This window comes from Crinia signifera, chromosome 6, assembly GCF_055691185.1.
Source record: "Crinia signifera chromosome 6, ASM5569118v1, whole genome shotgun sequence".
In the NCBI taxonomy this organism is placed as follows: Eukaryota; Metazoa; Chordata; class Amphibia; order Anura; family Myobatrachidae; genus Crinia; species Crinia signifera.
The window spans coordinates 140,629,103-140,641,505 of NC_139222.1; the positions used below are offsets into that span (position 1 = coordinate 140,629,103).

Genomic DNA, 12,403 nt, shown 5'->3' on the forward strand with positions numbered 1-12,403 from the left:
CCGGGCCGCAGGGTCAAATGTGATCCATCACAAGTTGTCCTTTGCATGCGACCCCTGTTCTCTGCTGCCAGGAGGGAGGTCGGACTTAGGTCCAATGTGCACGGTACTGCGCATTGGACCTATGGGGACATCACATTGACCAATTTGGCCCATATTCTCGGCCCATTCCATTGGGGACAGGTGAAAATCGGCCCAAATTGAGTTAGTGTATGGGGGCCTTAAGTACCTACCACATAAGGATGTACTAGATAACATTCCAGCATTTATTTAAAAGGTATTAAGAAACTTACCATTGGCATGCACAGCACATTTTATTAGGGGGTGCAACATCAAAGGGGTGTGTGTAGTATAACCTATTGGGCCCATTAGGTGTGTCTAACACCACCAATCAAGCGTGTCTACCATCATCTATTGGCACTCTCTACAATATAAAACGTCTCTCAGCCACACCATAATCTCCGGCCTATTTCAGTTTTAATCTTCTAATTACGCTGTGTAACAGTAGATGCAAAAAGACTTAAAAACATATATGGATGATGCAGGAATGTAGTGATATGACAATGGTCTAGTAGTACAAGTAACAGTGCAAAACACACATAATTGATTGATGGGCGCTTTTTTTTAATGGAATACAGTTCTAAAAAGCAAAAGTATTTTGTAAAAGGTATTGCTACCGGCAGGGAGGTGTTCATAAGGTTGGGTGGGCACAGCATTAGGGAGTGCCTGTGCACCCCTAACGCTCTATTTGCGAATGCCTATGAAACTTACCAAAGTAATATTGCAACCAGGGCTGGTGCAAAGCTTTTCAGCACCCCTGCAAAACTTCAGCTAACTCCTCCCACCGCAGCGCTCACACCAATACTGACATTCCAGAGACTCTGATGAAAGTGTGTCGGTGGCGTCTTAGAAGTTCAACACCTGCCATTTGCTTTAAGTTCAACAAGGATGCCTCTTGCAGTAATATTTAATTATGTGACAGTCAAGGCCTCCCAGATTTTGGTACAGCCAGCCCTGGTTTCCGTGATTTTGTTTTTTCTAAATTCTTTCTCCATTTAATAGTGTGTGTATGTTTATATAAATATATAGTATATTTATATAAGTTTGGTTCATTACATACTGCACAGCTATTGCTTAGGCCAGTGGTTCCCAAACTGTGTGCCGTGGCTCCCTGGGGTGCCTCGGGTCACTTGCAGGGGTGCCGCGCCTTGGTGGTCCAGGACCAACTCAAATTATTAATGGTTAATTATTTATGAGCAAAACCAGTGCTGGTGGCTGCCAGTCATAGAATGTGTACAAACAGAAGCAAATCCTGCCCTTTACCACATAACTGACGCTAAGAATCGCATATAAACCCAATCTAATTCATTTTTTTGAGACCTAGGGGTGCCGTGAATCAAAAAAGATTGGGAACCCCTGGCTTAGGCTAATAATTCGGTATGCAAACACATATTGTATAGTGTAAACCTCTATAAATGTACACTATATGTAAGTGTACATTTTCTAGTGAGTGTGTGTGTATGTATTTGTGTATGTACAGTATATGGCATTGTATAGAGATGGGGGTGATGATGGAAGACTATGGGGTGCAGGGTGGCACAGATGAAGGAAAGGAGATGAATAGGTATAGAGGGTGAGTGCAATGCATTGGGAGGGGGAAGGGAGAGGAATACTGAAGATGAAGGTGGAGGGAGACAAGGCAGCAGGAGGGAGGAGAAGGAGGAGAATATTCCTCACGTGTCTATATGTTAATACTGGATCTCCCCACACGCACACACTGCAGATCCAGCATCCTTCTGCACACACATCTCTGCACTACACCCCGATGGTGGCAGGCGCACAAAGGACCCGGGCTGATGTCCACTGTTGCCAAGCTCAGGGTTCATGTCTATATGTGAGGCTGACTCCTGTCACTCCCTTGTCCCCTGTCCCCGGGGCTGAGTGATTATGTATGAACGATGCATCCAGAGCTGCTCTGGGTTGTAGCTGCTGTGATCTTTGCCATGCCAGAGCTGGGTGAGTATCATACTGCAGAGAGGGGCGAGCAGGGTGGTGGGTGTCTCATCATTGCCGACAGGTGAGACACCTGTATCTACCTGATGTATCACATAGCCTATCCACTCTAGCAGTATCCTCAGCCCCGTACAAGGTTCTTCTCACAATTCAGCATTTCCTGCTCCCGGCACTGTCTTTGATCCATATCCCCCACATTTTCATTCTGTCATTGCATATCATCTGTGTGAGTGTGCCTGCGCTTCCCATCTATGGCATCCCCATCCATCCATTGCTTTCCCTACTACTCCCTGGCCCCTGATAACCTCTCCTACCTCCACCATGTGCCCCCCTTTGGCAATTACCCTTACTGTTCTTGTAGCCGTTTGCTTGTACCCCATGTTTCTCTTTGCCCACCTCCTAGCTGCCTGTCCCCGATAACTCTGTAACCTCCCCTTCCTGTACCCCCATACGTCTCCTTGTGTCTGTACCCCTGATGGCTCCCCATCCTCATTGCCGCTTCCTCCATGTAGCCCTGATTATTTCCTGCCCCACTCCTTATCTCTCCCCACATCTTGCGCCGCTCTCCCGTGCTATTGTGCTAGTATGCCTGGTGATAGCACTTCAGTTCTAATACATGATTTGTGTACGGTCCCTCCCCGGTGCTGAGCAGGATCAGGCAGCTCTACCTGTCTGCTTGTGGTGTCACCATGGTATGCTCCATCATTGACCCCCTTCACAGACCGTCTTTTTCTTTGATATTATTAGCTCTCCTCTAATAAGCCTTGGGAGGGTGAACTAGCCTCCTGTATTCTGTAGCATCATACACAGATATACTGCAATGCATCAGGTAGATGCATGTAATGTCTGGGAGGGAGGAGAGAGGACAAGGTAGATACTGATTGGAGATGGGTGGTGCCCTGTTAGGACAGGGACAGGTACTACTGGGACACGACGATTATAAACAGCATGCTAACATTGGGCAGAGGATGCTGCTGTAACCATATACAATCTAAGAAGAGTTCTCATAGCTTCCTTCCCACTTCCTGCGTGTGAATTTACAGGTGTCTTCATGGCATGTCCATGGCTTTGTATATAAAGTCCCTCCTTCTTCACTTTCAATTCTGTCTTACAATGTTGTGAACACTTTCCATAGATAACTTCTATCTCTAATTGTTTAAATCGTTCAATCGTTTAAATTCTCAGTTTTTTTTTTAAACAGTTGTTTAAAGGGAGATGTATGATCACATCCTTCCCCCTGTGACATGGAATGCTGCAATTTGATATGCTCCCCAGTGAATAATCCCATATGTATAGTATGTCTGTATATTTAGCATACAAAAAACAAACAAGAATATGAAAAACTGCGCTATTTGTCTGGCACCATGTAAGAACACACCTTTACACAGATTGGTTTTTGAAATGATGGTTTTTGTAAATCATCAACATTTATTGTTTAAAAATGTATTCAGGTGGCCACCTTTAAATACAACAATAATGTTATACACACTAAAATAAATGTATTATTTAATATGCACACTATATCTTTAAAATATTTATCCACTTCAAAACGGAATGCATTCCGTTTTGAAGTGGATAAATATCAAGATCATGTGTTCTCCCATACATAATGACAATAAGCACTTACCATACCTAACCACTGTCATGACTCAATCCAGCATATTATCCTTGTTACTTCTAAATGGGGTATGGGTCGACCACTGAAGGTCGACACGGCTTAGGTTAACACCTGAAATAGGTCAACAGAGTTGGAAGGTCAACACAAGCATTTGGTCGACAATGGGAATGTCGACAGTGATGAGTTTAAAAAAAAAAATGTTGTCCCGAAATGTCGACATGGACACTGTGAAAGTGTATCGCGTCCCCACGCATGGCGCGCTAGGGTCAGCACACAATATTTTCTCCCACCACACCACAGTGGATAGTAGGTCATGAAATACTGCCTGTCATGCACATATCTGCTGGGAAAAAAATTTGAAAAACTTATGTCAACCTTCCCATTAACCTATGGGTCTTCAAACTGTGGCCCTCCAGATGTTGTGAAACTACAAATCCCAGCATGCCTTGCCACAGTTTTGCTATAAGGGAGTGTTAAAACTGTGGCAAGGCATGCTGGGATTTGTAGTTTCAGGTGTCAGCCTAAGCCCTGTCTACCTTCAGTGGTCAACCCAATGCATGTCAACCTAAATAGGGTTGACCTAGTCTCCCTCTAAATGTTCTCATTTTGATATACAGTGGAGTTATGTATTTTTGTAGAAGAAACAAGTAGTTAGTCTGCATATTTGTGTGGTAATTCTGGGACAACTGCCACCTATTGATATGATAATTAAAAAAAAAAACAATATATATATATATAAATATACAAAATTGTTTAAAATTCTCTCTTCTTTCTACTTCAGGCATTCCTCTGAGAAGTTCTATAACGCCCTCTGATACTGCTCAGCCTGAAACTGCGACCCAATGGCGCCAGACCCTGGAACTCCCCCAAATCACTCACCCCTGCCGGTTAGTTGGACAGACCTCAGGAACTGAGACTCGCAGGTATCAGCTGGACACCTTGGTCAGAAATGACAGCAGCCCTGACCTAGTAAGCGTTTCACAATATTTTATACATTTGTAGCTCACATTCCTATTATAACCATGTTCTTGCTGCTGTTTTTTTTTTTTTTTTTTATGGGGAAATTTATGAGAATGTTATTAAATGTATTTTTTGAGGTGTGGATATTTCCCAATCACTAAATCTGAGTTCAGATTGGCTTGATGCAACAACTGACACAACAACTGATATTTTGCAACTTTTATTTCTGAATTTATTTCACTTCTTCCAATTTTTGAAACTAGTGAAAGAGTTAAAAATAATAGCAGCAAAAAAAAGGTGCTGGGACTGTGTACCCCTGAGTATCAACATAAAAAAGTACTGTTTATTGCTGGTCAGAGGGCAAGTAGAGTATATTACACATTTATCAAGGGGATATTGACCCCAAAAATGTGAAAAAGGGGCATTAACCTTAAATTTCAGTATCCCACAAATGTATGAAATGGCTATCGCAATTATTATCGCAAAAAGCAGGGCACAGATATCGCATCTGTGTTGTTTTCGCAGTTCCTATGTTTATAATGGGAACTGCAGTCTTTTGAAACGTATCAGGTTCTGAAAGCATTTCTCCTTCAGAACTTGATCGCCGATAAACTCACATTGTGAAAGTGGCGTTAGAACCCTCCCCAGTGTCCCCTCCTCCCTTACCTGTCCCTGTGCTGCCCTGCCGCTCAGCATTATTTGATCCACCAGGCAGCGCCGTTGCAGCTTTGTGTGGGCGGGCAGGGCAGCCGAGAGGACTGCCGGGCCCCGGTAAAAAAAATTGGGCGTGGCCTAAGTGTGGGAGGTGTGGGCACCTCCCGCACTTAGGCCACGCCCCAAAAATGTTTAGAGGAGGGTGAAAGAAAACTAAAAACTGTAATCTCAGAAGCAGCACACACCTACAGCATGTGCTGTGCTGACAGCAGGCTCAGCATGACCTCTCACGCCATCAGTGAGACACTCATGCTGAGCCTGCTGTCAGCACAGCACATGCTGTAGAAGTGTGTGCTGCTGTTGCTACCCGGGAGGGATGGAGGGGGAAGGGACGGGTCGGACCAGGGCCCCTGTGGGGCCCCTCCAGCAAGCCTGGGCCCAGGTAATTAGTACCCGCTCCCCCCCCTCTCGGCTGCCCTGTGGGCGGGATGTGGAGCCGGGTCCCCCATCAAGCTCTTTCGCAGAATTCAGGGACCGCATACCGGTGAAGGGGGACTGGGAGCGGTGCTGGCGGACTTTGAAAAAAAACATACAATGACCGGGTGCAGGTGGGGAAAGGCCAATCAACAGCCACTGGTTAATGTGTTTTAAAGTGGAAAAGTAGTGCTGCTCAGTCCCCAGTCTGCCTGCCGCCTCTGTTAAATTTTTGGGGAAGCAATCCGCCCAGCCCCCCGGACTTTGAAAACATACAGTGACCGGGTGCAGGAGGGGGGACGGCCGCTGGTTAATGTGTTAAAACAGCGTGAAAATAGTGCTGCTCTGTCCCCAGTCTTCCCCCACCCCCACCACATGCCTCCTCCAAAGGCCTTAATTGGCCTAGTGAAAAGGGGGAGTGTCCAGGGGAGTGAGAAACACTTCTCCTTTGCATCGCTGCTGATCGCCGGGACAGACTTTTTACACACCTGCTCTCCCTGCCCACTTCCCTTCATACATTCAGGTGATGTAGCTGAACATCGCAATGCGATGTTTAGCAATGTTATCATGATGACATCACAGATTATTGATAAATGCGGCCCTTAGCCTCTAATACCTGTAATTCTAAAAACCAATATATTCCAAAAACTGGAAAATTTGAGACAGTCGTGATGTCATGATGAGCCCTGATGTCATGACATCATCTAATGTCAGTAGTCAATGACTGGTGGAGTGGGTTTGGCTTTGCAGACATACCCTCACTGTCAACTCCTTGTCCTTCTCCTTCTCCATCTCCTCTACCCCATCAGAATCACACAACACCTGCCATATTTTCCATGTGACTCTTGCCAGACCACGCTGTTACACCCCCCACTCCCACCCGTCCAGGTATTCCAGAATCTACAAAGAAGTAACGGAAAAACAGTACTACTCTTCAAATATAGATGGTCACACTGCTATTTACTTTGCCTATTTCGGCTATATTTTATAGCTTTTTGCATATACAGTATATTCCTGCTAACATAACTGTGTTGGCTGGCTAAAATTCTCGACGTTTATATTATACCAGAGGTTCCCAAACACAGTCCGCAAGGCACCCCAACAGTCCAGGTTTTAGGTATATCTTAGCTTGGGTAAGATGACTTAATTAGTACCTCAGTCAATAAGGTGTGCTCAAATGAAAAAGAGACTTTAGTTGTAGTGGCATTGTATCTAATTGCAGTGGTTCATTGTGTTTGCTGATAGATGAGGTGGCGTATTTTGCCAGTTGCACATGTGTAGTGTTCGGCTTCACCTCCATTTCTTCATTCCTGGAAAGTCTGATGCGCTAAGGATTCCTCCAGATCAGCGCAAAGAGCTGTTATCCAATTTATCTGTGCAGAAGGTGAGCATGCTTTTGTAATTTATCGCAAGATAAAGGCGATGTGTCTCACTCGATTTTGGCTGTGGGTGATCTCATTCGTCAGAATCGTCGGATCACCACAATGGCAATGAAATACGTTCCTTGCTATGCATACCGAAACAGATGGATCAAGCAAACACCCATTGTCACCAACTTCTGATTCTTTGACAGATGCTAGGGCCAAAATTTGATTTTTTTTTTTTGGTGCTCGTGGCAAGGCAGTCCCCCTCTCCGGGTCAGGCTCTGCTCCTCCTGCCTTCTCCGCCTCGTGGCTCTTCCCCCCTCCCACATTACACTGGTGCGATGGCTTCATGGCATCACCTGCACAGCATGACAGTGGGAAGGGAATCACAAGTGCCTCCACCCAGCACACAAAATGGATCTAGAGCAGCAGCGGCCGCCGGGCAGGAGTTTGCTGTTAGCGGGATGGGACACAGAGTTGCTAAACGTGCAGTCATGGCTGCTGTGCAAATTTAATACCCCACCTAACCCAGCATTCAGGGCCCATGACCCCGTAGCCTTACGCTAGTTACAGCCCTGCAGATAGTTTGGCCAACCACTCTGCACAAACCTTGCCATAACCAAGTTTATGTGATGCACACTCCCTTGCTTAATGACTGAGCAGCAGCAGCAATGTCACGTGGTGATCTGATAATACTGACGGATGAGATATAGTGTTCCCTCTAGGAATGAGGGCGGGCAGGGTGCCGCAGCGCAAGGGGGGCAGACCGGGCCCGCCGACATCACAATTGTCGACGTGCCCGGGCCGCAACATCGTGAAAAGTGGCGAGCCAAGCCGGCGCCGTCACTAAAGGAGGCGGGGCCGGCACCGCCGAAGTTACCGTGCTGCCGGGGAAGCGCTGGTAATCGCCGTCTAAGGCGGCACTGCGCTTCCCTGTGCACACAGCCAGGCAGGCACCACGCTGTTTTAGCGGGGCGCTGCTAGCAGGGCAGGGCGCATTTTGCCCTGTAAAAAGCGGGCAGGGCGCAGCACCCCGCTAACACAGCCTAGCGGGAACACTAAGATACTCCACAGCTTACATTGTGTGGAGACACCGCCTTGATCCTGCGATAAATTTCTGAAGCGTTTTCGCCTTCTGCATTAAGAAATTGGAGAACAGCTGTTTGCGCTGATCTGGATGAATCCATCATACATCAGACTGCGCAAAACAACTTTCCGGGAATAAAGAAACTATGGCGAAGACATTCACTACATATGCACAACGCCATCTATCGCCAAACACATTAACCAACTGCGATTAGATACTTTGCCGCTAAGGAGAAAGTCTCCTTTTCATTTGGACACACCTTATACTTAAAACCTGGACCATTGGGGTACATTGAGGACCACTTTTGGGAACCTCTGTATTATACAGTTACTTATGTACCATATTCTCGGCTAAGGACCATCCTCATGACAAAAGTTCTGAAAGAATACTACACCAAATCTGAAACCTCCAGTAATTTGCTTATTACAATAAATAAGAAACTGTTGGATTAATAATATCTCTTGTCTGAAGGTTTAGTTTATAGGAGTGAAATCCTGATTCTGTATGCACTGAATTCATAGAGAAATCAACATTACACATTCTTTGGCAGAATCCTCAGGACCTACAGTATTTGAAGCAGAATGTTGCTGTACACAGTAAGGGGGTTATTCTGCTCCATTCGCACAGACCAGAACAGGGACCGATGGTGGCTGTATGTACATGCGCAGGATCATTTCTGTGCATGTGCATATGCTGGGTGCGTGAGGCCACAGCGAACAGACTATTCACAGGTTCATGCACCGAAAGCTGCATCCGGGGGTGGTGGTGGGGGGGGGGCATGAAGCGCTGGCAGATAGTCAAGGCCATTGGAACGCCCAGCATTTCATGACCATTCCCATTTCATGGGAGTTCCCATGGTAATCGGCCCATGACGTTTGCGCCCGGGGCGGACAGCTGACATTACCAAATGTCAGCTGCCCGCCCACTTCCTCCTGAGGGTGCAGGTAAATCTAAGAGACCTGAGAGTCACTTGGATATGCGTGCACGTTCCACATCATTCGATGGTCGGCGACCATCGAATGATGTGGGTGTTCACCCACAGGCTGCAAATGGATGTTTATATAAAACATCCATTCACAGCCAGTGCGTGCGAACACACACTGCAAATGGGTGGCGGCCAGGCCACCATTTGCAAGGCCGGGTTTGGTGGACTTGCAAGGCTGCAAATTCGTAGCCCTGCGAATCAACCAGAATAACCCCCCTAAGTGCCCATGCACAGAAGCATTGTGTCAGCGTGCTACTGGTGTGTTCCATTACATTTATGTTAAATGAGAAGTGTAGAGAGCTGTGGTGTTAGATGACCCAATGAAAACTGAACAAAAACCACACAAATATCCTTCTACACAATGATGCTATGAATGTTGCTTCTGATTGTATCATACAGTGTTCTCATTATGCTGGGCTAAGTGCCAGGCCACAGAAGAGTAACAGAAGAATGTGTGAAAACAACCACATGCCCTCACTTGTGCACCCAGTTCTTGTCCTCATTAAAATCTTGGCCTTTTTTCACATTCACTGCTGAAGCTTATGCTAAAGCCTGTAGAACAGGAAAAAATCCCTCTACGTTGTTTGCCAAACCTGGCCACGTTGTTCGTATTACCAACGCTAAAACAGTGCACGTATACAGGTTTCTTCTTGTGTTTATATACCTCCCTTCCGTGAAGTGTCTCATATCAACCAGTCAAAAATGAACGTTGATGGATTAGCACAAGTTTGAACATGAAAGCCATTATCTGACTATGGTTACTGCACTTTGTTAGTAAATATCCAACACCGACTACTATATTCCTTTCCTGCATTTGTTTTAGTGTTTATCCTTTATTATTCACAATTTGTACCTCCTACAGTATATCTTTCTCTATTTTGTCCTGTTTCCCTTTACCTCAACTTTAATTAGTAAGTTGTTGCTCTGTCTGTTGCAAATTAATTCAGTGACACATATAACAAAAAAATATATAATTTGTGAACTACCCTGTGTCTGGATCTCTACTTTTTAGTGGAGGAATGTATCATAACTAAAGATGGTTACACACTATACAATGTAACAAACAATGTAACAGTTGCAATATCAGATAATCCTAGAACAAATGATATAGAGTATAGACCATACACACTATACAATCTTCTGAACTACTGCAAAATATATTTTGTTGGAGGTTTTTATCCAATTCATAGGTTATCCTGTACAGTTTGTGAGGATTTGTCGGGTGTGGGTCTACAGGCAACTAGGTCGACAAGGTACTAAGTCGACAGGTGTCTAGGTCGACATGGGACAAGGTCAACATGGGTTTAGGTCGACAAATGTGTTAGGTCGACATGGTTTTTTTGAAGGTCGACAGGTGTCTAGGTCGACATGGGACAAGCTCAACATGGGTTTAGGTCGACAAATGTGTTAGGTCGACATGAGTTTTTTTGGTACTTATGTATTATCACGGCGCTCGGTTGTATTGCTTGTATGCCTTAACTTAAGGCATACAATCACATGCGATGGACGTGATTTGTGCGGTAAAATCGTGTCCATCGCATGCGACCAAATCGCGCATTCGATGCGATCGATGCGATTTCCCCATTGGAATCAATGTTAAATGGTTCCAAATGGTCCCTGACACCCGATTTCACTTTAGGGGCAATGTTAAATGCCCCCCAGGGCCCCCCCCATTAGGTGTATTAGCCGAAATGCCCCTGCATTGTTAATGCCACCCCACCATCAACGCCAACCCGAAGTGTGGCGAGCGTAGCGGTACGCGTCCTCCGACCTTTTCATACCCCCACTATCCACGTTGGTGTGGAGTTGATTTTATATAGTTTTATATAGATTTTTTTTATATAGATTTTACCGAGCCCAAAGCATGGCGAGGGGACGAGGAATACCAGCCCGAAACGTGGCGAGCGCACGTGAAATACATGGTAAGTAATCCGCGTCCGCTCGCCACGCTTCGTCCTCGAATTCCGCGTCCCCTCGCGGGGCTCGCTGCGCTCGCCACACTATATAAAATCAACTCCACGCCGACGTGGATAGTGGGGGTATGAAAAATCGGGTGCCGTGATAATACATAAGTACCGTGTTTCACTGTTTTTTTACCCGAATGTCGACATGGACACAGTTGGAAGTCAACTGCAGCCCCTCACATCGCTCGCTTCGCTCGCAATGCTTTGGGCACGGTGCCTCGCTGCGCTCGACATACTATTTTATTCTCCCACCACGCCCTAGTGGATGGCAGGGCATGAAATACCGCCTGTCAGCACATGTCGGCTCAAAAAACAGTGAAAAAACCATGTCGACCTAACCCATGTCGACCTAACACATTTGTCGACCTAAAACCATGTCAACCTTGTCCCGGGTTGACCTAGAACCCTGTCGACCTTGTTGCCTGTCGACCCAACGGTGTCGACCTAATGACTGTCGACCTAAGTCAGGTCGTCATTACTACCATATCCCATATATGTCGTGCCTGTTTGGGTGTACATACTACAGACCATCTCAGGATGCTATATTGGACAATAGTCTAAAGGTGCATACACACTGCACAATTTTTTGGACCAATTTGGTTGAAAGACATTTCCATTGAACCCAGTGTCCTGGATGAAAGATGTTGACGAAAGATATTGACGACAGACGAACAACGAATGATGATGCGCATACCATCCAGTTGTTCATCAAGATTGTTGGTCAACTGTGCATGCAGCTCAATTTGGATATCTTTCAAAAAGAGCCTATAAACTGTAGCTAGATCTTTCGTCTGTCGTCAATATCTTTCGTCAAAATCTTTCGTCCAGGACACTGGGTTCAATGGAAATGTCTTTTAACCAAATTGGTCAAAAAAAAATGTATACACCTTTAGGGGGGTATTCAATCCCAACCAAATTTTTTGCCTTGTTTAGGGCAAATTCGATTGGCCCTATTCAATTCCCATAACTATTTTTTGCCAGGTGAAAATCCAGCATTTGGTTAAAATTGCTGCAAATTCATGTGATTTTGGCAAATTTGCAGCCATTTTCACCCGTTTTTTTTGCTGATGTTTTCACTCATGACGACCCCCCAGAAAAAAAAAAAAAAAGAAGTGAAATGGCATGGTTGAAAATGTACTCAAAACCAGGCAAAAACATCAGTGATTAAGGGGCAGATTTATTAAGCTTGGATAAGAGATAAACTGGAGAAAAGGTAAAATGAGATAAAGCACAGCCAATCAACTCCCAACTGTCTTTTTCAAACACAGCTGATTGGCTGGTGCTTTA

The 12,403-nt window shown here is 45.4% G+C and overlaps 1 protein-coding gene across 2 annotated transcripts in view; it reads left to right on the forward strand.

Annotated features, from left to right (window-relative positions):
• The first annotated feature begins 1,748 nt into the window (after nucleotides 1-1,748).
• ADAM11 (ADAM metallopeptidase domain 11) overlaps nucleotides 1,749-12,403 on the forward strand; it is a 75,636-nt gene continuing 64,981 nt past the window's right edge. The window contains exons 1-2 of one of the 2 annotated variants that reach the window (XM_083147442.1): nucleotides 1,749-2,013; nucleotides 4,410-4,597. In XM_083147442.1, coding sequence (XP_083003568.1) covers nucleotides 1,956-2,013; nucleotides 4,410-4,597 — 246 coding nt within the window. In that variant the 5' untranslated portion in view covers nucleotides 1,749-1,955. Of the gene's footprint in view, nucleotides 2,014-4,409; nucleotides 4,598-12,403 lie in introns of those variants that run through there. The other variant, XM_083147443.1, reaches the window with a different exon arrangement.